Below are 27,638 nucleotides of genomic sequence, written 5' to 3'. Positions count from 1 at the left end.
ACTCAGCATTATGTTTCTAAAATTCTTACTGGTATATAAGTTGTAATTCATTAATTTTCATTTATGATAATTATCTGTCATAGCACTTATCATCAGTGTAATAATTCAGAACTTTTAGAGTAACTGTAAAATAACTCAGGTTTACTGTTTTTGTTTTTTGGGGTTTTTAAATTATTTTTTAAGATGGAGTCTCACTCTGTTGCCCAGGCTAGAGTGTGGTAGTGTCATCTCTGCTAACTGCAGGCTTTGCCTCCAGGGTTCAAGCGATTCTCTTGCCTCAGCCTCCCAAGTAGCTGGGACTACAGGCGCACACCACCAGGCCTGGCTAATTTTTATATTTTTAGTAGAGACGGGGTTTTGCCATGTTGGCCAGGCTGGACTCAAACTCCTGACCTCAAGTGATTCGCCTGCCTTGGCCTCCCAAAGTGTGGGGATTATAGGCGTGAACTGCAGCGCCCTTCCAGGTTTACTTTTTAATGCATTTCTTCTATTATGGGTATGACTGTTTGTCTCTTTTTTTCTGGGTAATGTTTCTGTTTTTTTGTTTGAAAATCCTTTTCATTGCCCATGGTGGTTGTATTTTAGGATGTTTACATTTGAATGAGATTTTTTTCTCTGTTGTTTTTAACATGTTCATTTGTGCTAAAGACCTTATTACTCCTGTTGCTTTGCTTTTTATTTGGCTTTTTGTTTTAATTTTATTTTTGAGACCTGAATTATTTTTTCATTATCTAGTAATCTAAGATGAGCTACTAGAATTTGAGAACTTGCTGCAGGTAGGACATGAATCTAAGATACATTTGAAGACTGATAGGTCATGAATTCTTTGGGTTTTATAGTTGAAGCTTAACAGTTATTTTATCTATTCTGTCCATTTAAGTAGACAAGTACAGAGATGCTAAGTGACTTCCCCTAGATGACATACCCAGGTAGTGGCCAACTAAGGGCTAGACAAAATCTTAGGACAAGTGAAGGAATGTGACAAGTGAAGGAATTAAGACACAAAGAGATAAAATATCTTACTCAGAACGTATTTCTGATTTTTTGATAAGTTTGGAATCAAAACCTCAATCTCCAGATTCCACCACAATGCTGTTCACGTTACACAATTAGACCATTTTCTGTTTTAAATGTCTTTTGTAATCCCTAAACTATTTTGGGTCTATTTGTTGAGTAAATTTTATAATGGTATTTGTTACCAAAATTTGGGGGGGCTGGGCAAACTACTGTGTACAGAGTTCCACATAAATAATTAAAAATATGAAATGGTTCCTGCCCCAGAATACAGGGTTTAATTTATATGTTCAGCAAGTCATTCAAGCTTATTGTCTCTCTTGAATGCTTATTCTACACAGATTTAAGCTTACAGGAACCATGACAAAGGATTAAATTAAACGAGATTTTTAGTAGTTTTAAAATAGTTTTTTTTTTCTTCTAAAGACACAGAGTCTTGCTTAGTGGCCCAGGCTAGATTGCAGTGGCATGATTATAGCTGACTGCAACCTTGAACTCCTGGGCTCAATACATCCTCCCACCTCAGCCTCCCAAGTAGCTAGGACCACAGATACACACCACCATACCTGGCTGATTTTATTTATTTATTTAGTTTTTGTAGTAGAGATGTGGTCTCAGTATAGTTGATGGCTAGGCCAGTCTTGAACTCCTGGCCTCAAGCGATCCTCCCTCCTCAGCCTCCCAAAGCAATGGGATTAAAGATGTGAGCCACTCCACCCAGCTAGTATTCTTTCAATTGTTAGAATTTTACTGTGGATGAATTGCTTCTGTCTTTGAGGCTAGCTTATAAAAACCTGTCAGCCTTTTTTTTCCTTTTGGGAAACAAGGAAATAAATCCCTCTTTTTTCTCTTGTTTGGCATTTTAGGGCTCTCGAAATATCGGCCAGCTAGCTCCCGATCTGCTTTAATACCCCAGCACTCAGCAGGCTGTGACAGCACACCCACCACAAAACCCCAGTGGAGTTTGGAACTTACACGGAAGGGAACAGGTAACAATAATGAATCAGAATTAATGTTATTTTGTTCAAGAACAAATCTATAAATGTAATAGAGTTACTTCATCAACTTTAAAAAACCCTTTAAAAATACAGATCTTAGGACTTGGCTTTTCTTGTAATACATTGAGCTTATATTATCTAACTTTAAAGACTATTTTAAAATAGACTTTTCTTTTTCAAAAGTAATGTATTCCTATTGTAGAAAACTTGGAAATAAAAGAAAATTAGGTGAGGAAAAAAATTATCCCCCATATGCCATTTAAAGATAATTTAAAAGATAATGCCATGTAATTATAATGAACATTTTGCTCTTTCTTTGCCATGCTTTTTCTAAGAATATTATGACAAATGCCAACTTCAATAGAAACCATCTAATTTGTACCTTTATAAAAAAAGATATAAACGCATAAAATAAAAAATCAACCACTTATCCCCCACTCATGTATATAATTGGTGATTCATTCCTGAAGACTTGATGCTATATTCTCGTATATCATTTCACAGTAATTGGGCTTAAGTTTGTGAAAAGTAATTTAATTCAGCTGTGTTTGTTACCTATTCTGTTTCACATTGTTTTCTGCTCATTCTGTTTCATCACTTACAAAGAGGGGATTATAATCCAAATGAAGTGCAAACATTTGATGCTGATGAACTACCGTGAAACAAAGATTCAGTCCTCAAATTCTGAAGGAACAGGGAGTGAAAAAACAAGATACATAAACAAAATCATTTTTAAAGAATAGTTTTTCCAGAAGTAGACAGACTACAATCTGTGAACTTCTGATTATATTCCAGTTGATGGACTTTGCTTATATAAATTATGTTTTATCTGATGTTTTAAAGAGTGCTGTTTATTGCTTTGAGGAGCTTACAAATCAACTGTTATTAATAGGGGACTTCAAACAAAAGCGGCGCGTTAAACTGTTTTGATGTTGAGACCCCAGACTGTTGATTGCTTACTGTTCTTTGTGTGTTCTGTGCATTTATTGGAATAGATTCACCTAAAATATGTTTCAGAAGTAAATCAGCTGGGGACTTTTGCACTTACTTTAATGAGTGAGTTTTGATATTTCTTGGCCCTTCCTGATTTTTTGTGTTCTTTTGGTTTTGTTTTTGGTTTTGGTGTAATTTTGAAATTTTACTAGATGTAAATAATTTTCTACATTTTTAAAAATTATGAAGCTTAGAGAATTTCAAACTCCTTCATACAGTTTGAGGATGATGCTTCTGCTTACCTTTAAAAAAAAAAATTCTCTCTGAATTTCCAAGAGTCTAATCAATTTCTGTTCCAAAAAGAGTCAGAATACATTTGGTTTTTCTTAGGGGTGTGGCACATTAACCTATGTAGAAGCAAATCTGAACACTTTTTTTGTGCCCACCAGTGTGCCTTTTTATCATTGTTCCTTATTGCTTTTAAAAATACATTTTCACTTTTTTTCAGGTCTTTATAGGCTTTTAGTTCTCATGGCATCATATGGGAAGACTGGGGAGAAAGAAACACAGCCCTAATGGTGGGGAATAGGAATGCATTAACATTTGAGTTTTGGCTGCTATTAGTGTAGGGTCCTTTCTTGGCATGAGGCAAAAATGTATACCAGTTAGGTGGACTGATCTAGTAATCTTAACTTTGAATATATTCTTCAATGTGGCTGTAATTTCCTTTAAATGTGTTTTTGCTATTCAGTACTCTGAGGTCACTGAGCAAGTCTTAAAATTCAACAGTGATATTACAAGAATGTAGAAAACCTTCATTTTACAAATAATAGTGTTTTGAAGGTTTATTTGTAAATATATTTATTCTGGAATTTTGAATGCAGTTTTTCTGTTAGTAGTTTTTTCTTCTTCTTCTTTTCTTTTCTTTTTTTTTTTTTTTTGAGACAGTCTCGCTCTGTCACCCAGGCTGGAGTGCAGTGGTGCGATCTTGGCTCACTGCAACCTCCACCTCCTGGGTTCAAGTGATTCTCGTGCCTCAGCTTCCTAAGTAGCTGGGATGACAGGCATGCATCACCACACCCGGCTAATTTTTTTTTTTTTTTTTTTTTTTAGTAGAGACAGGATTTCACCACATTGGCCAGGCTCGTCTCAAACTCCTGGCCTCAAGTGATCACCAGCCTCAGCCTCCCAAAGTGCTAGGATCACAGGTGTGAGCCACCAGGCCTGGCGACATTGTTGTATTTGTTAAGTAACTTGCCCAAACTAGCCAACAAAAGCCTTACAACTCCTACCATACATCAAGAATACAAATATCAAACCTAGCCCTTGTGTGTATCAACGTTTCTGTGAGAAGATTCACTCAGAACTCCAACTTTTGGGATGTGGGAAGCACAACTTTAGCCTAACCCAAGTCAAGTCAAATAGGCAGTGAAAAAGGAATTTCTTCTCTTCCTGCCTCCCAGCAGGAGCTGAAGATCTCTTACCATGGCAGCCACCTTTCTTGGGGTTGAGAGTTGCGGGTTTAGGAGGGAGACAGCACTGGTGAGGGAAGCTGTGACCTCTCTTCAGTCTCTAGGGATTCTAGATTAGAGGTCACAAATGAGGTTTTTTGGCCTATATCCAGTTCATCAAGCTGAGACATCTTCCTATAAGTCTCACAAAAGTTTTTGAACTAGATAACTAAAAATGAAGAGGTTACACATAAAAATATGGATTTCCTTTTACTCTGGTGGAGACATTCAGGAAACAAAGAAAAAAAGAAATTCTGGGTTTCTAGCTTTTCTTGAAAAAGTGTGAGACACTCTTTTAGTAAGGCGTGTGATCTCTTATGCTGCACCCAGTAGTCTGTTTACTCATTTATGCTCTTCCTCAGGCCAAGGCTTTTGAGTTTCCGGCCTCTGCTTTTTATTTTATTTTATTTTATTATTTTATTTTATTCATGAGCTGAGATGAAGTCCTAGATGGCCCCCTTAGAGCCAAGGAGCCAGATGATAATTGAGATCTGGAATGTGTTACAGACCTTGTCTAGGAGGGATAGAAAAAGAATATGGGTTTAAAGAAGAGACAGAAACTTTTAAGTAGAGGACACATTATGGTTTACTTTTTAACCTTGCTTCCCCAGTTTTCCCTTTCCTTGCGTTTGATAGTAGAATATTTTAGGGCAGGATCATATGTGGGTGTTAGATTAAGCCACTGGAATGAGAAGGGAGAAATGGCAAGAGTATTTTCCTTCATTACTTTATTATTTATTTTCCTTTTCCTGAGGTAAGGAAGGGGATATAAAGAAATGGCCATTATGGTTCCCATGGTGATAGGGATGAACGTACAATATTCTCTCCCTTCTCACCACAGCAGCTCCCTGTCTATTACTGCAGAGCTTGAGGTGACTGGACTGTCTCCCAGGTTGCTGTAGGGATTGCAGTGCTGGAGAGGAGAGGCGGGGCAAGGGGAACAAGGAGCAAGGGAATTCCCTAGTGGTTTTTGTGGGAAAGAAGCGGAGAGTTTCTGTAGCTGCCTAGCTAGGGCTGCAGTATTATGTAATGCCTTCTTGCATAAGTCAGAAAAACACAATTCTGGTAAATTTTTTAATTAAAAAAAAAAAAAAAAAACTTCTTTAAAGCTTGAGAGCTTGCCCTAGAGGTCTTTCTTTTGAAACCGGTATGAAAAACAGACTTTGATTTTTTTATCCTTAAATTATAATGATATAATTTCACAGTTTTTTACAGTGATCTAAACAATCTGAAGAACAGAACTTACACCTTTCCTAATAAAAACTGCAGGTTTTATGTTGAATTTAAACATATACCTAAGGCGAATGAATTTACTAGAATTAGCAGATTATTCACGGTTTCTTATCAGCACTTTCATCACATGGGCTGAAAAGCTTCCACATTAGACTTACATTAAGTACCTCTTTCTGTTTGTTTTACATTTGTTAACTTGACTGCAGCTAACCCTTATCCATGGTGCATTTTATTTGGTCTCCAGGAAAGATTTTACATTGAGTAGAACAATACAACTCTGAACATCTCTTTTGTTCTTTCCATATAACATGAAATAGGAAAATTTTCTTTATTGTGAATTAAATGTATCTCTTTTCTCTGATATATTCGTTGTTTAGAAGAGTGACATGTATTTCAGGTTACTAAAAGGACTTTTATTAGCCTAAAGATGAGTGGTGCCTGTGAATGGACAATTTAGCAGGCGTCTTGTAAATCCCTGAAAGGATATGTGAAATTATGTGTGTAAATGTTTGTATCAAGGGATGGTAGTATATGTATTGTCTTGATAGAGTTCTATAGATGACCTCATTATGCTCCTATGAAAGTAAACTTGTGTGTGTCCCAAATCTGATTATAAGGAAATTACACTTTCTTACCACCTTAGATTAGAGCTGGTAAACGTTATTTAGGAAAGATAGATAATAAGCAAAACATATATATGTACATATATAGAGAGAGAAAACGAATGTATAAACATATATTCTCTATAGAGAGAGAGAATAAAACATACTATATATATATACAACTGTATATATATAGTATACTTAATATTCAATTATAGTATATAGTATGCAATTATAGTTTATAGTATAAGTGAAAACTTAAGAGCTAAAGGTTGTTGGTGATGATAGGGTAGCATAGATCATTTGTTCTCCTGTTACTGCCAATTAATATATTTGTGCATGTGTCTTTTCACATATGCATGAGCATATTAATGGGATTAAATTTCTAGAAAACTTTCTAAAGGAATATAGGCATGTAACACATTCATGGTATTGCCAGATTGCTTTAATTTCTCCTTTAAAAAAAAGCTTTAGGCCAGGCACGGTGGCTTATGCCTGTAATCCCAGCACTTTGGGAGGCCAAGGTGGCTGGATCATTTGAGGTCAGGAGTTCAAGACCAGCCTGGCCAACATGGTGAAATCCCGCTTTTACTAAAAATACAAAAATTATCCAGGCATGGTGGTACGCACCTGTAATCCCAGCTACTCAGGAGGCTGAGGCAGGAGAATCGCTTGAACCTGGGAGGCGGAGGTTGTAGTAAGCTGAAATCATGCCACTGCACTCCAGCCTGGGCGACAGAGCGAGACTCTGTCTCAAAAAAAAAAAAAAAAGGAAAGAAAAAGAAAAAAGCTTTATTATAGAGAACTGTGAAGTAGTTAGACAAGTATAATGAGGCCCCTGTATCTGTTACTAAGCTTCAACAATAATTGGTTCATGGTCAGTCTTATTTAATCTTACCCATTTCTACCCTTCTGAATTATTTTGAAGTGAATCCCAAATATCATATAATTTTATTCATAAATTAGTATGTATCTGTAAAAGGTAGCACATTAAAAAGTCATAACCACAGTAATGTTACACCTAAAAAACTTACTAATTCTTTTATATCATTAAATATCCAGTCACTGTTTAAGTTTCAATTGACTCTAAATGCCGTTATTTATTTTTGTTTTTAACAATTTATTTGTTTAAATCAGTATCCACATAAGGTCCACATTGCAGTTGGCTGATACAGCCTTTATATCTTTTTGAATCTAACATTTCCAGTTCATACCTCTTTTCTTTTCCTCCCTTACAATGTATTTGTTAAAGAAGCCAGGATTTTGTTCTGTACTTTTTATTCTAATGTTTCCAACTCATACCTCTTTCCTTTCCTCTCTTACAATGTATTTGTTAAAGAAACTAGGTTTTGTTCTGTACTTTTCAAGTCTGTATTTTATTAATTTTATACCCATGATATAATTAACATGTTAAGTTCTCTAGTTTCTGTAAATTTGTAGTTGTATCTAGAATTCTAATTGGATTCAGGTTTATAGAGGGTGTGTGTTCTTTAGTCTGGAAGCATACAATGTCTGGTCAACTTTTTGAGGTTAACCACTATAGATGTTCAACCTAGATTCCTTAATTCATTAAGTTGCAAGATAGTGATATTTCAGTTTATACTTTCATTTTTATTTATAAGCTGGATTACTTCTATAAAGCTAAATTTCTCCTCATTTACTATTACCCAGTGGTATAAGTCTAGGAAAACACAGATAAATGCTTAATTCTTCTATGTATTTAATAATTTTCAAAATAATGAGTTGTTGCCTAGCAATCTCCAATGGTGAGCAGTCATTTTCAGTCTATCACAATTATTGTCCTTATCAGTATTCAATTTGTTCCATCTTTGGACTGAGTTCATTTGACAAAATTTTAACTTCCTTGCAGTTAGACCCTGCGTTTCAAGCTCACCTTGTAAATATTCTGCCATAGACCTGGAATTAGCCATTTGTCCTAGGAGCCCTGGTTTCTAACTCCTTTGTCCTTTGTGCTAACTAATCCATTGTCTTCTTAGTAGACTTCATGTATCTCAAGACAAATGCAAGATTTATTACCAATATTTCTTTAATGCAAAGTGTAAGGCCACTGTCTAGACAAAAAATTGGATTCACTTTTGAAGTGGTTGTAAGTATTCTTTTGAAAGATTACACCTACAAATGCTCAGTTGCCCATTAGGCAGTTGCCTGTGCTGAGAAGTACAGGTTCCAACATAATGTTTGGCTTTCTGCAATCCAAGTAGTTTGGTAGGTGTTTAGGATTAAATGATAAAACTTCTCTCCTCTCTGAAATGCAGAAGAGAACCTCAAGCTCGCAAGAGTGCAGACAACCAACAAGAAAGCTGCAAAGTCTGTTGATATAGAATGATTAAATAATGAGATGGAAGCTAAAGGAATTTGTTCATGAGACTTTAAAGCTTCTTACTACTTCTTATCATCTGCCTGTGTATTCTGTTAGGTATTGGCCTATTTTCCCATATTTATAGAATCAGGAACATATTCATGCAATTTATGTATTAAAATCTGAATTAAAATATGGTAGCATATATGGCTGAAACTAAATCAGATAATCTCAATATTTTTGTTCTTTTAAAGAATATCTGGGTACCAATTATTACAGAAGATACAGTTCTCCAAACTTGCCTGTATATATAAATAATACATTTAGCTTTTACTTTAGTATTAGTGTTGGCTTTATTACAAAGATCATGAATATAAGAAATAGAATTTTGGGATACTAAAATGTGAATAATCTGTGAGCACAGAAACTTTGATTTGTTCACATGTTCTAAAATATTGGAGCAGTGCCTGACAGAGGAAGTACAGGAGTCAAATACCACTTGAATGGATGAGCTATAATAGTTTTTGTGCATTATTCTTCTCTCCTCAAAATCAGTGACCTTCAAGTTATATTTAGTTGGACTAAGTTCACCTGACATTTAAAAAGAAGCACAACTGTATAATTCTGTTATATTCATTCATTCATTCATTTAACAAGCTTTGTTAGAGGGGGCGGGTTAGGGGATGAAAGATACTGTGCTATATGTTGGGACACAAAGATGAAAAAGACAAACTTACTGTCCTCAAGAGGCTATCAGTTTAATGGAAGAGACTCAAAGACAAAAGAAATACAGCAGTCCATCTTGGTGTAGATGGACACTGTAGCATCGTGGTTAAGAGTAAGTCTCTGGAGTCAGGCTCTTTAGATTTGTAGCTCAGATCTGCCTAAGTACCACCTTGGGCAAATTACTTAAATCTCTCTTTGACTTAATTCCCTTATCTGTATTATGCTGTGGAAACATGAAGGAACCAGTTCCTTTGGGAAATTTGAAGAAAACTTTCTAAAGAAACATTTGAATTAGGTTTTAAACTATTGAAGAGACTAAAATGTTCTTTGTTTCCTTATCTCTTCCTTCAGGTTGCAGCTTAACCATTACTTTCCTGGAGAACTTTGCCTCTCTAATCCCCCTCTTCCCCCAACTAATTTAAGTGCCCTGTTGTGCTCCTGTTTCACTTTATGTTTTGCCTTTTTATTACTCAGGTTCACTTACTCAATTTATTTCTTCTTTGCTAGTCTGTAAGCTCCTAGGAGGGAGGAGGGCTGATATCTGTCTAGTTTATCAATATATTCCCCAGTTCCAATATAGTTTCTGATGTTTGTTAAATGAGTATATCAGTTAGACAAGAAATAAGGAAAGAAGGACATCTCAAGCATAGGGAATAGCATTTAGAAATACACAGTGTTATGAAAGGTTTAGCTTAGAGTAGTATATAGACAGGAAGAATGGAAGGCTGGAAAGGTAACTTCAGGACAGATTATGAACTGTCAATAAATAAAATTAGTACTGCAATGTAATTTTTAGAAAGCTTCTGTGGTGATGTCTGTTTTGGTGAAAACCATGATTTGGGGGCTGGTTTGGATCAAAATTAGTGCTGAGAAATTTACTTTTTTAAAAAAAGAAACTACATTGAAATCTATTTTAGTGAAAAGCCTTTTCTTTAGCTAGTTTGGATTAATATATATATAATATTTTTTCAGAAATTCCTGCACTAAAGTCCAAGGAGTTTATCTTTTGTACTGTCAGTAGAACCAATTGGGTTTTTAAGCAGATAAAAAGCAGCTTTGTTTAGGAAGACCATGATGCAGCAGGGTTTCCCATCCTGGACACTGTTGACATTTTAGGCATAATTCTTTGTTGGGGGTATAGGGGTGTCTTGTGCATTTTAAGATGTTTGCCAGTATCTCTGGCCTCTACTCGTAGGATGTCAGTAACAAAATGTCTCTGAACATTGCCAAGTAACCCTTTGGGGGCAAAATCACCCCTGGTGTTCTGAGAACCACTGCTGTGAACTATATATACATTAGACACTTAACCCATAAGATACTTCAGGCAGAGAAACCTTAGTGACTAGGAGGAGACTAGTACCTAGTATCTATAATACTAGTACCCGTAATCCAGATGAGGTGGGGTGGTCTGAATTAATACAGTTGCAGACAGGATTAGGATGGCGGGGCGGGGGGGCAGATTTAAGAGATACTTATGAGAATCAACAAGATTTGGTAACCACGTAGCTCTGGAAGGGAGGGAATCTGAAATGAATCTTAGGCTTAAATTGGCTGCATGTAAAGCAATACCATTAACCTATAAATATAGAGAGAGATTTGTTTCTCAGAGTATGGTCCAAGGATTATAGGCCTGTGGGTCTGGAGGAAAACAAATCTGTACACTAGAGTTGGAGAACTACTATTATAGATTCCTAGACGGATAGAATGTTAAAACTCTAGAGAACCTTTGAGGACATTTGATCTAGATTTTTAGATGATGAACTAGGCCCAGAGAGATGAAGTATAGCTAAAGGCTAACAGGACAACCTAGTCTAGAGTATGGGCCTGCTAATTCTGTTTCTTTCTTTGTACTGACACTACTCTCATCTGTGTAGAGAGACAGATGTTCCCTTTATAGACTCCCCACCTTTTCTGGGTTTCTTAAGCTGTGTGTTCTGAATCTTCTTAGAGTTCATTTGTCTATCCCTAGAAATTGTCTTAAGGAGCTATACAAATGTTTGATTTTCACGAGATACCATTATCAGTAGCTAGAATAGCATGTTTATGTGTATATCAGTTGTTCTTCAGATAGCACAAAGAAAATAGAGTCATCCTTTGGTATATGCAGGGGGGATTAGTTCCAAGACCCCTCCCTGGTATACGAAAATCCATGCATACTCAAGTCCTGCAGTCAGCCCATATGAAAAACCAGCTCTTCTATCTATATGCAGGTTTTGCATCCTTCAAATCTGTATTTTCAATCTGCGTTTGGTTAAAAACAAAAAAAGTCCACATATAAATGGGCTCATGCAGTTCAAACCCATGTTGTTCAAGGGTCAACTGTACTGTCATCTTCCCCTCCCCCGTACCTTAGAGCAGAAATGTAATTGAGTGAGTTATGTTTTCATTGACCAATGTTGGTCGTTTTTTGTTTGTTTATTAAGATGGAGTCTCACTCTGTCACCCAGGCTGGAGTGCAGTGGCACGATCTCAGCTCACTGCAACCTCGGCCTCTCAGGTTCAAGTGATTCTCCTACCTTAGCCTCCCGAGTACCTGGGATTACAGGCGCCTGCCACCATGCGTGGCTAATTTTTGTATTTTTTGTAAGATGGAGTTTCACCACGTTGGCCAGGCTGGTTTCGAACTCCTGACCTCAAGTAATCCACCCACTTTGGCCTCCCAAAGTGCTGGGATTACAGGAGTGAGCCACTGCACCCAGACCCAGTGTGGGTCTTAACCTGTAACACCATGTGTAATATTGTTTTTTTCATAATACTTAGAAAATATTAATTTTTAAAAGATGATTTGGTAACACACTGGTATATGGCCAAATTTGTATAGACTATAAGGAACTATATATTCAACTTCCTGGCCACGATGCTGAAAAACTCTGTGTGTAACTAATTACATGTCTTATTTAGATACCTCTCCCATTCCTGATAGAAGTGATAAAAACTTAGGAATCCCTCTTTACATACTGTCATCAGCTTCCTCTTTCTTTAGTCTGGCTTTCCTTATCATCAGCAGGAATTCATTTGGATATTTTTAATCTTGAAGGTAAAGAACAAGCACCTATGGAGATGAGTATGCATCCAGTGGCAAGTGCTCCACTCTCAGTCTTTACTAAGGAATCTACAGCCTCCAAACACAGTGACCACCATCACCACCATCACCATGAGCACAAGAAAAAGAAGAAGAAGCACAAACATAAGCACAAACACAAGCATAAGCATGACAGTAAAGAAAAGGACAAGGATCCTTTCACTTTCTCCAGCCCTGCCAGTGGCAGGTCTATTCGTTCTCCTTCCCTTTCAGACTGAGAAGGGGACAAAGAGACCTTTCCTTCCATGTCCAGAAGAATGTTTATAACTAAAGCCTTGTCCTCTGTGAACAATGATAAAAGGGAGGGGGGAAAGGATTTGCCTCTCCTGCAGAAATTCTGAATTCATTTAAGTTCTAAGCATTTGATTTACATTATTTATACAGTTGGGATCTAATTAGGAAAATGTGTTTTGTAGTTCTGGATAAACTATTTCATCCGCTGTTTCCTCCCCAAAACACACACACAGAGCAAACTCCCTTTCATAAAAGCCCTCATATCCACTGGCAGTCCCCATTCGCATCATGGTCTCCATGTGTACTGCCAAAGTCAATTATGTTTGAAAGCCTTTGGTGGATGTTATGGGGCAAAGTTACGATTTATACGGAAGCAACTGCCAAATCTGTGGTGCAACCACTATCTCCAGTGAAATACTGTATAACACCATTTGGAACTACTGAAAAGACAGAGGCTTTTCTACAGTACTCTTCCTTATTGCACCATTTTTGTATTAACCATAGAAACTAAGCATCAGAATGTATGAACAAAGAATATGTTATTTTTCCTTTTGCTCTAAAATACTGAGATTTGAGGAAGCAATTCTTTTTTAAAAAAATTTTGAACAACTATCTTTTGATAACACATTCGGCGGTTATGATGTTGGAATTTAGCAGAACTGTCAAATTCAAAATTGTTTTCAAATTAAGATGTTTAAATTATAAGTTGTTTTGTTTTGTTTTCCAGTAAGTATAAATTAAAATATTCATATGTAAAATATGTTTTGCTTAATGTGGACAATTTACACACCCAACACATAGTCTTTCCAAAATTATTTCTGTATGACACAAAGTATGATACCTTTAAAAAGGTGAGCTTATATATTGTTTATTAACCTGGAAATAGACAATTTGGCTCTCATACCATAAGCATTTAAAGACACATATGAAATGTTTTGATTTCATTGAATAATGGTGTGTTTTTATTTTTATTTCTGAATTTTCCATGTGCTTTAATATTCGTTTAAGAATATTTTTTATATCTGTTCAATTTTTATCATTCCCCTTATCATTAGAAAGTTTGACAAAAAATACTTGAATCTTGGACCTCTAAATATACTTTTAGGTGTGTTTAACTTGTTTAATAAATAACTGTTTAAGTTGATCATTCTGTCTTTGTAGCTTTTTATATTTTGTGTTACCTTCTTGTGTGTGTATATATAATAAACCTGTCCACATACTTTGCAGAGAGCTTTGTGAGTAGGTGGGATTTTTAGCTGGCCTCACTAGGAGGAATGATTTCAGTAGGCTGAGATGGGGTAAAGTTTTCTCAGCAGAAGAAACAGTATCTTCAAAGGTATGTAGGAAAGCAAGGGTGTGTTCAGGAATTAGAAGGCTGTGCAGTTGGCCTGTAGTATAAGTGCAAAGGGAATAAGATCAGATGTTGAAGGGCCTAAATGAGAGTTATTTAAAGTTTCAGTTAATTGAATGTTGTCCAACTGAAATTATTTTTGGAAAATAGGATATTTTAGAGTGTATAGTGATACCATATATAGAATTCCCAAATTTGAAAATTCTAAGTACAGATTTCAAAATAATTACTTGTGTTATAGGAAGACATTGATAAATATAGCTAGCTATTATAATTCAGGAACCTCTTGTATGCTAGGCATTGTACCAGGAACCTTATGCTATGTATATTATTTCTTTATCAGATGTTCATATTAGATGTTTCTTCTGGGGAACTTCTTTTTATAGTGAGCTCTCGATTATTTACGCTTCTGGCTGGGAGCAGACAATGCAAAAGGTATTTTATTCACATTTTTGAAATAGATAATTAAACACAATGCAGTTTCAGTCTAAGTCTCCCAGTCTCCTTTCCCAGAGGCAGTAATTTTTGACAGTATTATATATATCTTTCCAGCACTAGTCTATATATATATTTCCATATATTTTTACAGTATGTACAGATTTTTTAAAACAATTAGTAGCATATAATACAGACTTGCAGAAATTGTTTTTTTTTTAATTGTGCTTTATCTTTTATGGCTTTTGCATATTATGTCATAGTTACAAAGATCTTCCTCATTCTACGATTATATAATAATTCTTTCACTTTTTTGGAATGTTCTTAAAATTTTATATTTCAGGTTTACGTTCTTCATCCAACTTGAATCCATCTGCAGTTTATTTTAGCAAAAAAATAGGGGTTCAACTTCTTTTTTCCTTCTATTTAATTTTTTTTTTTTGCCCAGGCTGGTCTTGAACTTCTGGCCACAGGCCATCCTCCCACCTCAACCTCCCAAAGCATTGGGATTACAGGCATGAACCACTACACCCAGCCTTGTCTCAACATATTTTTTAAGTTCCCTTTTAATTTCTTCATTGACTCATTGGTGGTTCATGCGTTCAAGAGCATGTTGTTTAATTTCCATATACTTAACGAATTTTCTGAAGTTCTCGTTTTGACTTCTAGTTTCATAATTGTGGTCAGAAAAATATGATTTCAAGTAGAATTTTCAGAATTTTGCAATGAACTGAAATTTAATTGAATTGACAGAAATCAAGAAGATTTCAGTCTTCTTAAATTTGCTGAAGCTTGTTTTGTGCCCTAACATGTTACATTCTGGAGAATGGTTCATATGCGCCCAGAAGAATGTATACTCTGTTGCTGTTGGATTGAATGTTTTGTATATGTCTTTTAGGTACATTTGGTCTAAGGTGTTAAAGTTCAGTGTTTCCTTATTACATGTCTGAATGGTCTGTCCATTATTGAAAGTGGGGTATTGAAACCTCCTTCAGTATCTCCTGCAATATTGTATTGCAGTCTATCTCTCCTTCAGATCCTTTAATATTTCTCTTATATATAGTATTAAGGTGCTTTGAGGTTGAGTGCATATATGTTTACAATTGTTATACCCTCTGAATGAATTGACCCTTTTTTCATTGTGTCCTTTGCCTCTTTTTTATAGTTTTTGGCTTAAATTCTATTTTGTCTGATATAATTTTTAATGTCACCCTGATATGTATACTATTTGGACTATTTTTATCATCAAAGTATGGTTTTCTTAACAATTATATATTATTCTAGAAATTTTATTACTACTTAAAAATCAGGGCTTAAAAATATTTCTACTGTGCCGGGTGCAGTGGCTTACGCCTGTAATCCGAGCACTTTGGGAGGCCGAGGCGGGCAGATCACAAGGTCCAGGAGTTTGAGACCAGCCTGACCAACATGGTGAAACCCCATCTCTACTAAAAATACAAAAATTAGCTGTGCATGGTGGTGCGTGCCTGTAATCCCAGCTACTCAGCAGGCTGAGGCAGGAAAATCGCTTGAACCTGGGAGCCGGAGGTTACAGTGAGACGAGATTGTGCCACTGCACTCTGGCCTGGGCGACAGAGCGAAGAATGAGACTCCATCTCAAAATATATGTGTGTGTGTGTGTATATATATATATATATATATTTTTTTTTTTTTACTGTTTAGTAAAATGACACATAATTAATGAGACCTCCTTTGTTCATCATACTAGAATATTGTGGCTTTATAAAATTTCCGAGCAACTGCTGTTCCATATGCAAATTTTTTAACTTATTACCTGTGTAACTTAACCACAGTAATGGAATGTCAATCCACTCAGCATTGCTTCTTCTGGAAACAAACTTGCTTTACTTGGTTTAGCCCAGTAATCTCTACACATTTTTGGTTTTTTATTCCATTCATTTTCTTTAAAAAATGAATGTACATATCTAATATATGTATATTTATTATATATAAGTATGCATTAATACAGCATGTTCATTATAAAGTATATGTAAGGCTGAGCATGGTGCCTCATGCCTGTAATTCCAGCACCTTGGAAAGCTGAGGTGGGAGGATGGCTGATGCCAGGAGTTCAATATCAGCCTGGGCAACATAGCAAGACCCCATTTCTACAAAAAATGAAAATGAAAACAAATTAACCAGGCATGGTGGCATGAGCCTATAGTCTCAGCTACTCAGGAGACTGAGGCGGGAGGTTTGCTTGTGCCCAGGAGTTTGAGGTTGTAGTGAGCTATGATCATGCCAGTGCATTCCATTCTGGGCGACAGCACAAGACCCAGTCTTTAAAAAATTTTATTTTTTTCTTGAGACAGAGTCTCTGTTGCCCAGGATGGAGTGCAGTGGCATGATCTCAGCTCACTGCATCCTCTACCTCCCAGAGTCAAGCAATTCTCATACAGCAGCCTCCCAAGTAGCTGGGACTACAGGCATGCACCACTTATGTCCAACTAATTTTTGTATTTAGAGACAGTTTCACCACGTTGGCCAGGCTGGTTTCAAACTCCTGACCTCAAGTGATCCACCCACCTCAGCCTCCCAAAGTGCTGGGATTACAGGTGTGAGCCACTGGGCCTGGCCAAAAAAAAAAATTTTTTTTAAATATTTTTTATTTTCATTTATTTACTTTTGAGGCAGGGTCTTCCTTTGTCACCCAGGCTGAAGTGCAGTAGCACAATCACAGCTCACTGCAGCCTTGACCTCCTGGGCTCAAGCGATCCTCCCACCTCAGCAACCCAAGTAGCTGGGACTACAGGCGCTACTTAGCTAATTTGTATTTGTATTCACACTTGGCTAATTTGTATTTTTTTATAGAGATGTGGTTTTGCCATGTTGTCTGTGATCTCGAACTCCTGAGCTGGTTTTGAGCTCCTGAGCTCAAGCGATCCACCCGCCTCGGCCTCCCAGAGTGCTGGGATTACAGGTATGAGCCACAATGCCCAGTGAAATAATAATTAAAAAAAAAAAAAAAAAGAAGTGTCAGAAAGGATAGGATAAAGATGAAGTACTAGGCTGGTACAAACATAATTGTGGTTTTTGCATTACTTTCAATGGTAAAAGACCACAAATACATTTGTACCAACCTAATAAATTATTTGTTAATGTCCTGCAGTTTGTGATAGCTTCATACTAAGTACTGAATTTATGAAGCCCCAATGTAGACTTAGTTCAAGGTTCATTAGTAACAAGAGTTTGTCAATTCATATTTCAAATTATTTTAATTTTTTTTTGCTTTTTTTTCCTCATATCTGACTAGGATATTTATCTTGCAATATTTAAGTACTTTTTATGCATTAACTTACCATTTATCTTGCAATATTTAAGTACTTTTTATGCATTAACTTACCATTTATCTTGCAATATTTAAGTACTTTTTATGCATTAACTATTTAATTTTAGGCCAGGCACAGTGGCTTACACCTATAATGCCAGCACTTTGGGAGGCTGAGGCAGGCAGATCACCTGAGCTTGAGAGTTTGAGACCAGCCTGGCCAACATGGAGAAACCCCATCTCTACTAAAAATACAAAATTAGCCAGGCATGGTGGCACATGCCCGTAATCCCAGCTTCTCAGGAGGCTGAGGCAGGAGAATCGCTTGAACTCGGGAAGCAGAGGTTGCAGTGAGCCAAGATCGCACCATTGCACTCAAGCCTGGGCAACGAGAGCGAAACTCCGTCTCAAAAAAAAAAATTTTATTTTAGCAACAGCCATATGAGATAGGTATTATGATTATGATAAAGAATTTGAGGCACAGGAAAGTTAAGCCAAAGGTCACACAGCTTGTGCGTGATAGCATTTGGATTCAAACCCAAGGGCCTGGCTCTGTTTGTGTCTCCTAGATGTGTGCTGTCCAATGTGGTAGCCACTAGCCTATGTGGCTGTTTAAATAATTATATTTTTAAAATAAAACTTTAGCCCACTTAGCTATATTTTAAGTGTTCAGAAACCAGATAAGCCTAGTGACTATCAACATTGGATAGTGCCAGTCTAGAACACTTCCAGCGTCACAGTAAGTTCTATTGAATTAAACAATTGGTTACCATGTTTTATCTTTTAATGTAGCTTTGGAAGAGCTCATCCTATGAGATGAGCATTAGTTTAACTTTTTTCAGTTGTTTGTCCATGCGTGCATGATTGTTATTTTCAATCCACTCTTTGTAGGAATCTTTTTTGAAAGACTGTTGTCTATTTTGTAGTGTTTAATTAAAACATGATACAGGCCAGACATGGTGGCTCATGCGTATAATCCCAGCACTGTGGGAGGCCGAGGCGGGCGGATCACTTGAGGTCAGGAGAGACCAGCCTGGCCAACATAGCAAAACCCATCCCTACTAAAAATTCAAAAATTAGCTGGGCATGGTGGCATGCGCCTGTAGTCCCAGCTACTCAGGAGGCTGAGGCAGGAGAATCACTTGAACCTGGGAGGCGGAGGTTGCAAGTGAGCCAAGATCGCACCATTGCACTCCAGCCTGGGTGACGGAGTGAGACTCTAAAAAAAAAAAAAGAAGAAGTAGATGATAAGCCAAGTGCAGTGGCTCATGCCTGTAATCCCAGCACTTTGCAAGGCCAAGGCAGGAGGATTGCTTGAGTCTAGGAGTTCAAGACCAGTCTGGGCAACATAGAGACTCCTTGTCACTACAAAAAGTTTTTAAAAAATTAGCCAAGCATGATGGCACATGCTGTGGTCCCAGCTACTTGGGAGGATGAGGTGGGAGGATTGCTTGAGCCTGGGAGATCAAGGCTGTAGAGAGCTATGGTCATGCCACTGCACTATAATTAATTCATTAATTAAATGTAAATATTAAAACAGATGATATCTTTAAGTTTATTTAGCTAGACACATAAACTGCAATATGCCAAATACTGGAATGGGTGAGAGCACCACTGTCACCAACCCCTTGATACTGGAAAATACCTAAAGTAAATAAATGAATGAAAAAAATGTAAATAGTAAAAAGAAAACAAAAACCAGATATCTTTTAGTTCATTTAGCTGGACACATATAAACTGCAATATGCAAAATACAAAAATGGGTGAGAACACTGTCACCAACCCCTTGATACTGGGAAATGCATAGTCTGATGCATGATTCAGGTGAGAACGTCAGTGTCAATTTTCAGAAATAAATACAAGCAGAGGTTCTACTATAGTCTCCCTTTGTCTCCTGGGTGCTTCTCGGAGTATGTAAGCACCGTACTTTGGAGGTCACTATTCTAAATCCTTTTCCTTACATTCCTGACCTATATATTTCCCTCTTCAGTGTTTTGCCATTTTATCATTTGTCTGTCTTCATCTTTGCAAAGGAATAGGCAAATCTTCTAGCAAGCCCAGCAGAACTATTGCTCAGCAGGGGAACGGAAATCTTACAGCAACACAGATGTTTACTATGTGGAATACAGGGCCAGGAGACAATAAAGAAAGGGTGAAAATAGATCTTCAAGTTGCTTTGTTTGATTTCCTTAAAATATTGTCTTGGTTGTTTCTGTGATCAGGTAAAATTCTTTGTAATGGTTTTTGCAAACATATTTTCTGCATATAGTGCCACATTTTCTGCACCATTTTCATTAGAACTTTAAAAAATTTATGCATGTATAAAAATTGCGTTTCACTTGATTTTATTGAATAAGATAAGATCTGATATCTATTTGTTCATGTATGTGAGACAACAGAATGGAGGTAAATGTAATTTCTTGTGCAAGTACTTTTCAAACAGCCTTGCAGTTTTGTATGTTTGTGTTAAAGTGAAAGATGGCAGGAAACTAATAGATGTCATGATGTCGTGACTTCTAACACAATGCCGTCCTTTTTTTTTTGAGGCAAGGTCTTTGCGTTGCTCCGCAGGCTGGAATGCAGTGGCACAAACACGGCTCACTGCAGCCTTGACCTCTCCAGCTCAAGGGATCCTCCTGCCTCGGCCTCCCAAGTAGCTAACTAACACTACAGGTGCCTGCGACCACACCTGGCTAACTTTTTGTATTTTTTGTAGAGATGGGGTTTTGCCATGTTGCCCAGGCTGGTCTCAAACTCCTGGGCTCAAGCAATCTGCCCTCTTCGGCCTCCTAAAGTGCTAGGATTACAGGCATGAGCCACTGTGCCCAACAATGTTGTGCTTTTCAATGAGAGCACAATTGGGCATTTTAAATTGCCTTAAGACAATCTCATTTTGTATTTTTCAAAGAAACTGGCTTAGGTATTTTGTGTAGAACTGTCCCACACTTTACTGGACAATTAACATCTCTGGTCTGGTCCCTGCCCACCAATCATCATTAACATGTCCAGTCGTTAGACAACCATAAACTCCTCACCTGTCTTCAAATGCCCCTCCTAGTGATGGGTACTGCTCAAGTTGAGAAATACTGGGCTAACCACATTCCCTTCCGACTCTCATTACTGTCTCTCAGCTTTTAATACAAAGGATTATACAATTATAAAATTGGATTAAACATTTTCATTCCAAAAAGTCCTGTTTCTAATAATAACTTTGATTCATAAGCATTCACCATGTGCCTGTGCTGTGGTACACACTTCATACCATATTCTCATATGCTCATTGTACCATGTAAGATGAGTGCCAGCATCCTCATTTTACAGACAAGAAAACTACCAAGTGCACCGTATGTGATTAAAATTTATCACCCAATATTTATTAAGTACATTCTGTGTGCATGATACTGAGATAAATTCAGAACAAGGTAGGCAGATTTTGTCCTCAAGGAGCTTGAAGTTGCACAGCTAAGTGGAAAGGCCAAAATATTAACCCAGGTCTGTCATTTCTAAAACAGCATACTGCCTCCTATTTCTACCACTGCCTCCTATTTCTACCACTACCTCCCCCTAAATTATCTTGAAGAAAAACTTAGTCAAATTAATCATAATTGATGAACTGTAAATAGATTTAGAAGAAGACATCTACCACTATGCAGTAACTTTTCTAGTCTTTCCCCTCCTCGGAGCTGCTGAAGTCTATATATATAAACAGGCCCCTCTAGAGTAGCGTAGTGCATGCCCTGAGTGGCCATAAATAATAAAGAGCCCAGTCTCTGCCTAGAATACTTTCTCCACTCCCAGCATCATGCTTTGCCTAGAGACCACTCAAGTACCTGCTCTGACACACGAGTTTTTCAGCTTCTAACCAACCAGCCATCATTTCTTCCTCCCTCCATCCCTCTCTTTTCCCTCCTTCCCTGCTCCCATTTTTCCTTCCTTCATTCCCTCCACTCATGCATACGATATTTTGGAATGCCCACTGTTTTTCCATGTTCTAGGAAAATGATAAAATATTCAATAAAACATACAGTCCCTTTCCTCAAGGATCGTACCACTCAGAATTAACCCTCTCACTCCTTTTTCATTGTATGTGTAACTCTCATAGTATTCACCATAGTGTGTCTTTCAGTGCTTTTACCATGATATTTGTTTGGAGCATTGATTAGATTAACACTGATGTATACTGACAAGTGACATCCTTATCTTGATTGGTGTGATAACTATAAGTTTGCATACTAGTGTATAAGCTGATAAGCAGGGTTTTGTACAGCAGACAATTTGATAAAATATTTTATTTTCCTCCTCTCAAACATTGAAGAGCAGCCTCTAGAGGCCTTTTTTGATTTTTGAACAAGGATATCTAGTTGCCTATACCAGATATTCTATGTAATATGCATATTAGATATTAAGAATACAGTAGAAAAAAAGAGCAAAAGGCTCAGCAAATTGGGTAGATCGAAAAGGTTGAAAAAATGTTATTATTTCTCAAGATAAACTTTTACCCCAAAACATGTTACTTGAGTGTGTGAGTGCCCTTTTCCATTCAATTATGAGTCACTGAGGACAGGGGTCATGTCATTATCCTGTTTATGATGTTTATTCTCTCTTCACCATCTGGTGCCACTGCCAGTCACTGTTTGCACTTTTGAATTGAATATGAAAGCAGAAGGTGACTTTTATCAGCCAGAGGAGTAAACAGTGTTGTGGAGAGATCATGGCTCTGGAAAACAGGAAACGTGTGTTCTATGCCCAACTCTGTGAGCACTCAGTGCTGTGTCCTGAATAGATTACTCAGCCTCACTAGAGCCAGTTTCCTTGAAAAATATAAAACAAGATTGTCTTAAAGTTTCTTGCTAGTTGCCAAACTCTTGTGATTATTCCTTTGACAGTAGGTAGTAAGTACATAGAGAAGACTACATGTTGCATAAGAAAATCTAGGTTATAAAGTCCTTATTTCAGGACTTCAATATAGACAGCCTTGATTGTTTTTGAGTTTTGTTAAAAGACATATTTTAGCTGCAGACCACCTTCCTATACTCTGAGCATAGGCACAAGGTACTATGTAGTTAAATATATGAACATGAACACTTTAACTGTAAACTGTTTTTTCTTACTTCTTTGGACAGGTCCATTTTCCCCCCAGGATCAACTCACAATGATGTTCATCTGCTGCTGAGTGGCTTTTAGAACTTTTACAGACTCCAGAGTCATCAAGGCTCACACCCTAAGTGCCTGCTGAGTGGCAGATCCTGTGGAGAATATAGCCCCTGCCTGCAAGGAGGCTAGGTTCCAGGAGTAGAGTTAAGATGTATACGTAAGTGGCAATCATGGGAGTTTGAATCTGTAGTCTAATCTTTAATTGTAAAGGAATGAGAGACTTCAAATCAAATCATGAGGATGAAGAGGGAAGCCTTGCCAAGTTCTCTGCTCCAATTATAAATATGCTCTAGAATTTCCAATGAAGATTTTTCATTGCATGCCTGTTGAAACTCTTGGATCCTGCCTGTAATCCTATACCAGAGAACCTTCTTGTCCTTGAAATCCAGTGCCCAGAAAGTGAATCCAGGACTCAGAGAACAATGCCAAGACTGACCCTGTGAATCCCAGGTGCTAATCTGTCCATACCAAGTGAGAAAAATTAGGATGAGGGAGTGAGATTTTGATAAAGCTCATTCCACTTAAATAGTGCTGTTTACATTGAAAAATATTTCATCCTCTTTGCTTGGTGTTAAGAAGTCCTTTTCTGAAGTTATGTCAGTGGTAGGTGGTTGGGTGGTTGGTCATTATGATTGTTACTTTAATGTTCCTACTTGGCAAGGTCAAAGTTGATCATCTTCATTTTATTTTATTTTTTTTAAATATTTTTGAGATGGAGTCTCCCTCTGTCACCCAGGCTGAAGTGCAATGGCGCAATCTCGGTTCACTGCAACCTCTGCCTCCCAGGTTTAAGCAAATTCTCCTGCCTTAGCCTCCCAAGTAGCTGGGATTACAGGCATCTGCCACCATGCCCAGCCACAAAGCTGATCATTTTCAAATTGCCTAAGTCCAGCAACTAATGCTATCAGGCTTTGTAGACATAGCTGATGTCTTCATGGAGCTTATCTTCTGTTTTTTTTACCCTCTGGAAAGTAGTAATACTCTGCTCATTGTATGGTTGAGCATGGAAGACAGAAAATAATAAGATTTTCTGGAGGTCAAAGGTAAAGCAACAACAGCTCATGGAAGGGGTTGGTGGTAAAGTTATGACCACAACCATGTTACTAGAGTAATAATCTTGGACAAGAAAAATACTTCCTTTTTTTAGCAGCCAGGGATTAGTGGAGACCCCAAGAAGATGAGTCAAATCAGTAATACTTTGCTCATTGTATGGTTGAGCAAACAGACTTGGAACCATGTGTTCTACATTTTCTATTAACGTAATACAGGCTTGTCCTGGCATTGATTAAAAATCTGCTCTCCAGACACCTCTGTACACAGTAATTATATCCATGGAGTTATTCTGTATGAAGTCACTAACTCACATGTTTCTCACACCTTGCAAATGCAGAGCTAAGTCCTTTCACGCAGTGGTGGGCATGAAAGGAGGCATCATTCTCTAAATGTTGTGGTTTTCATTAGTAATGGTAAGTTTTTTTAAATGAAAAGTAGAGATGTCTATTTTCCTGGCAAAAGCTTCTAACATCTTTAGAATATCTTGCTTTGAAGGGACAGTTCACACATCAGGTTTTGATTCTCATTTAGTTATTTTCCATTCTGAGAGGAGCCAGGCATTGTCCTGAAAGGTCAATATTCCATTTTCATGATTAATTGAACGATCGTGCTTCAAGGCTATTTTTCTGTTAGATACAGTTTTCTCTTAAATACAGATTTTTTTTTTTTTTTTTGCTGTATCGTAAGTGGTTGCCTGGTGATTCAGAAGACTTAGCCCCAGAGTTGGCCATTTTTCCACTTCTTATTGCCCTAATTCAGCTCTAATTCAGCTGCAGGGGCTCCAGCTGAGCCATACTTTAGTATATCTGTGAAGGAAAAAATGTGTGAATCTTAAGTGTAAAAAAAGGAATTCAGGAACAACAGCCTCTACCCAGAAGTCCTAATGAATTTTTATATTATTAATGCTTAGGTTTTAGAGTCCACAGGAACTGCCTTTGAATCTTGTCTTTCTTGAATAGAAACCATGTGATTCAGGGTAAGTTGTTTAACCTCTTCATTTGCAGAAGAAAACAGCTAATATTTATTGGCAGTGGATGAGGACATGGTCTGTGTTAAAAGCCTGGCATGAATGCTGTCAATTCTCACAATGCCATAAGGTAACGTAGGAGACACTGTTTAGATGCTTACCCAACAATAGTCATTCTTCCCTCCCTTGCTTACAGAACCCGTTTTGTGTGGGTAAAATGTGGCTCCTACATACTTCCAGCTTGGGTGGCTGTATATGATAGTACTGGCTATGGAGACATAAGCAGAAATCTGCTGGGGTTTTGCCTTGGCTTTCCCAATCAAAAGAGGGCTCCTGGAGCCTGGTAAGCAATTCTGCTCCTCTTGCTGCCCTAAACACTGACATGATGCCCGAGATGCATCTGCCATCTTGTGCTGCCAAAGAAAGGGCAGAAAGAATCATAGAATACCATCCCTGACATTGTTGAAATGCTAAACCAACATTTACAGTCAGTATTCTCCAGAATTTTGATTATGTAAGAAAAATAAACTCTTATTTGTTTACGCCACTATTGTTACAGGAAAGGGGTCCTAATCCAGACCCCCAGAGAGGGTTCTTGGATCTCATGCAAGAAAGAATTCAGGGCGTGTCCATAAAGCGAAAGCAAGTTTATTAAGAAAGTAAAGGAATAAAAGAATGGCTACTCCATAGAGAGAGCAGCCCTGAGGGCTGCTGGTTGCTCAGTTTTATGGTTATTTCTTGATTATATGCTAAACAAGGAGTGGACTATTCATGCCTCCCCTTTTTAGACAATATAGGGTAACTTCCTGATGTTGCTGTGGCATTTTTAAACTGTCATGGCACTGGTGGGAGTGTAGCAGTGGGGTCAACCAGAGGTCACTCTCTGGTCCTTGGTTCTGGTGGGTTTTGGCCGGCTTCTTTACTGTGACCTGTTTTATCACCAAGATCTTTATGACGTGTATCTTGTGCTGACCTCCTATCTCATCCTGTGGCTTAGAGTGCCTTAACCATCTGGGAATGCAGCCCAGTAGGACTCAGCCTCATTTTACCCAGCTCCTATTCAAGATGGTTCACACACCTTTGACACTTCGGCTAGGTGTTCGTTTACTTGTAGCTGAACACATTCCTAGCTGCTACCAGAATTACCCATCTCCAGATGAAGAAACTGAGGCCCAGAGATTTTAAATAATTTGTCTGATTGACACAGCAGGTCAGTGGTGGAATTGGATGTCAGCCCCACAAGGCTGACTTCAGATCCTGCATTATTAACCACTTACCTTGTGTTTGGTAGGATGAAATGAAATTACTTCTGTAAAGCACTTTGGCATTAGCATGGTGTCTGGCATGTGGTACATGCTTATTAAAATGTTAAGACCTTTCCCACAGTCACAGCTTTGTGTTAGTGCTTAACAATGTGTTTCCCATGGGAAACAATGAGACTCAAACCAGAGCTGTCCATGCTTAAATAATCAAGCTTAATGGCTATAGTAGGTGCTCAGTATGTTTGCTGAGTGAGTAAATGAGTAATTCTCTTAAATAAAGAAAATTTTCTAAGCATCACCCTTAGGAGGTTACTGTATGCATTTTTTATGAGGATGCTAAAATTTTGTTGTGTATTAGCGTAGATCAGAAGTTCAGTGTATGAACCCTAAATATCTGAGATAGGTCTCAATTAATTTAGAAAGTTTATGTTGCCAAGGTTGAGGACATGCACCCATGATATAGCCTCAGGAGGTCCTTATGACATGTGCCCAAGGAGATCAGAGCACAATTTGGTTTTATACATTTTAGGGAGACATGAGACATCAATCAACATATTAAGATGGAAATTGATTCAGTCTGGAAAGGCGGGACACCTCGAAGCAAAGGCAGGAGAACGAAGCTAAGTGGGAAAGGGGCTTCCAGGTCATAGGTAGAGAAGAGACAAATGGTTGCATTCTTTTGAGTTTCTGATTAGCCTCTCCAAGGGAGGCAATCAGATATGCCTTTATCTCAGTGAGCAGAGAGGTGACTTTGAATAGAACAGGAGGCAGGTTTTGCCCTAAGCAGTTCCCAGCTTGATCTTAGCTTAGTGATTTGGGGCGCCAAGATTTATTTTCCTTTCACAGGTGAAAGCTCTTAAACGAGAGTAACTAGGGTTCAAATCCAGCCTCCACCACTGACTAAAGAACTGAGTGACACTGGACTAATAGCTTACCTCTCAGTGCCCATTTCTTTATCTGTGAGATTGAGAAAATCATCTGAATTGCCTCATAGTAGTATTGTTAGAATTAATTTAAATAATACATTCAAAAATATTAAAAGGGACTGGCAAAGCACTTGATAAATTTGAGCTGTTATAACAATAATTATTGTTTTCTCTTTTTTTTTTTTTTGAGATGGAGTCTTGCTCTGTGGCCCAGGCTGGAGTGCAGTGGCATGATCTTGGCTCACTGCAATCTCTACCTCCCGGGTTCAAGCAATTCTCTACCTCAGTCTCCCAAGTAGCTGGGATTACAGGTGCCCGCCACCACGCCAGGCTAATTTTTTTTTTTGTATTTTTTGTAGAGATGGGGTTTCACCATCTTGGCCAGGCTGGTCTTGATCTCCTGACATCATGATCCGCCTACCTTGGCCTCCCAAAGTGCTGGGATTACAGGTGTGAGCCACCGCACCCAGCCAATTATTTTTTTTTTTTTTTTTTTTTTTGAGACAGAGTCTCGCTCTGTTGCCCAGGCTGGAGTGCAGTGGCGCGAT

The 27,638-nt window shown here is 37.7% G+C and overlaps 1 protein-coding gene across 5 annotated transcripts in view; it reads left to right on the top strand.

Annotated features, from left to right (window-relative positions):
• TAF2 (TATA-box binding protein associated factor 2) overlaps nt 1-27,319 on the top strand; it is a 118,877-nt gene extending 91,558 nt beyond the window's left edge. For 3 of the 5 annotated variants that reach the window (XM_055287119.2, XM_055287118.2, XM_055287120.2), the window contains 2 exons: nt 1,881-2,003; nt 12,375-13,797. In XM_055287119.2, coding sequence (XP_055143094.1) covers nt 1,881-2,003; nt 12,375-12,637 — 386 coding nt within the window. In that variant the 3' untranslated portion in view covers nt 12,638-13,797. Of the gene's footprint in view, nt 1-1,880; nt 2,004-12,374; nt 13,798-22,851 lie in introns of those variants that run through there. The other 2 variants (XM_063643522.1, XM_063643523.1) reach the window with 2 other exon arrangements.
• The last annotated feature ends 319 nt before the right edge of the window (nt 27,320-27,638 follow it).

This window comes from Symphalangus syndactylus, chromosome 7 (assembly GCF_028878055.3).
Source record: "Symphalangus syndactylus isolate Jambi chromosome 7, NHGRI_mSymSyn1-v2.1_pri, whole genome shotgun sequence".
NCBI lineage: Eukaryota > Metazoa > Chordata > Mammalia > Primates > Hylobatidae > Symphalangus > Symphalangus syndactylus.
This window is presented reverse-complemented; position numbering and strand designations above follow the sequence as displayed.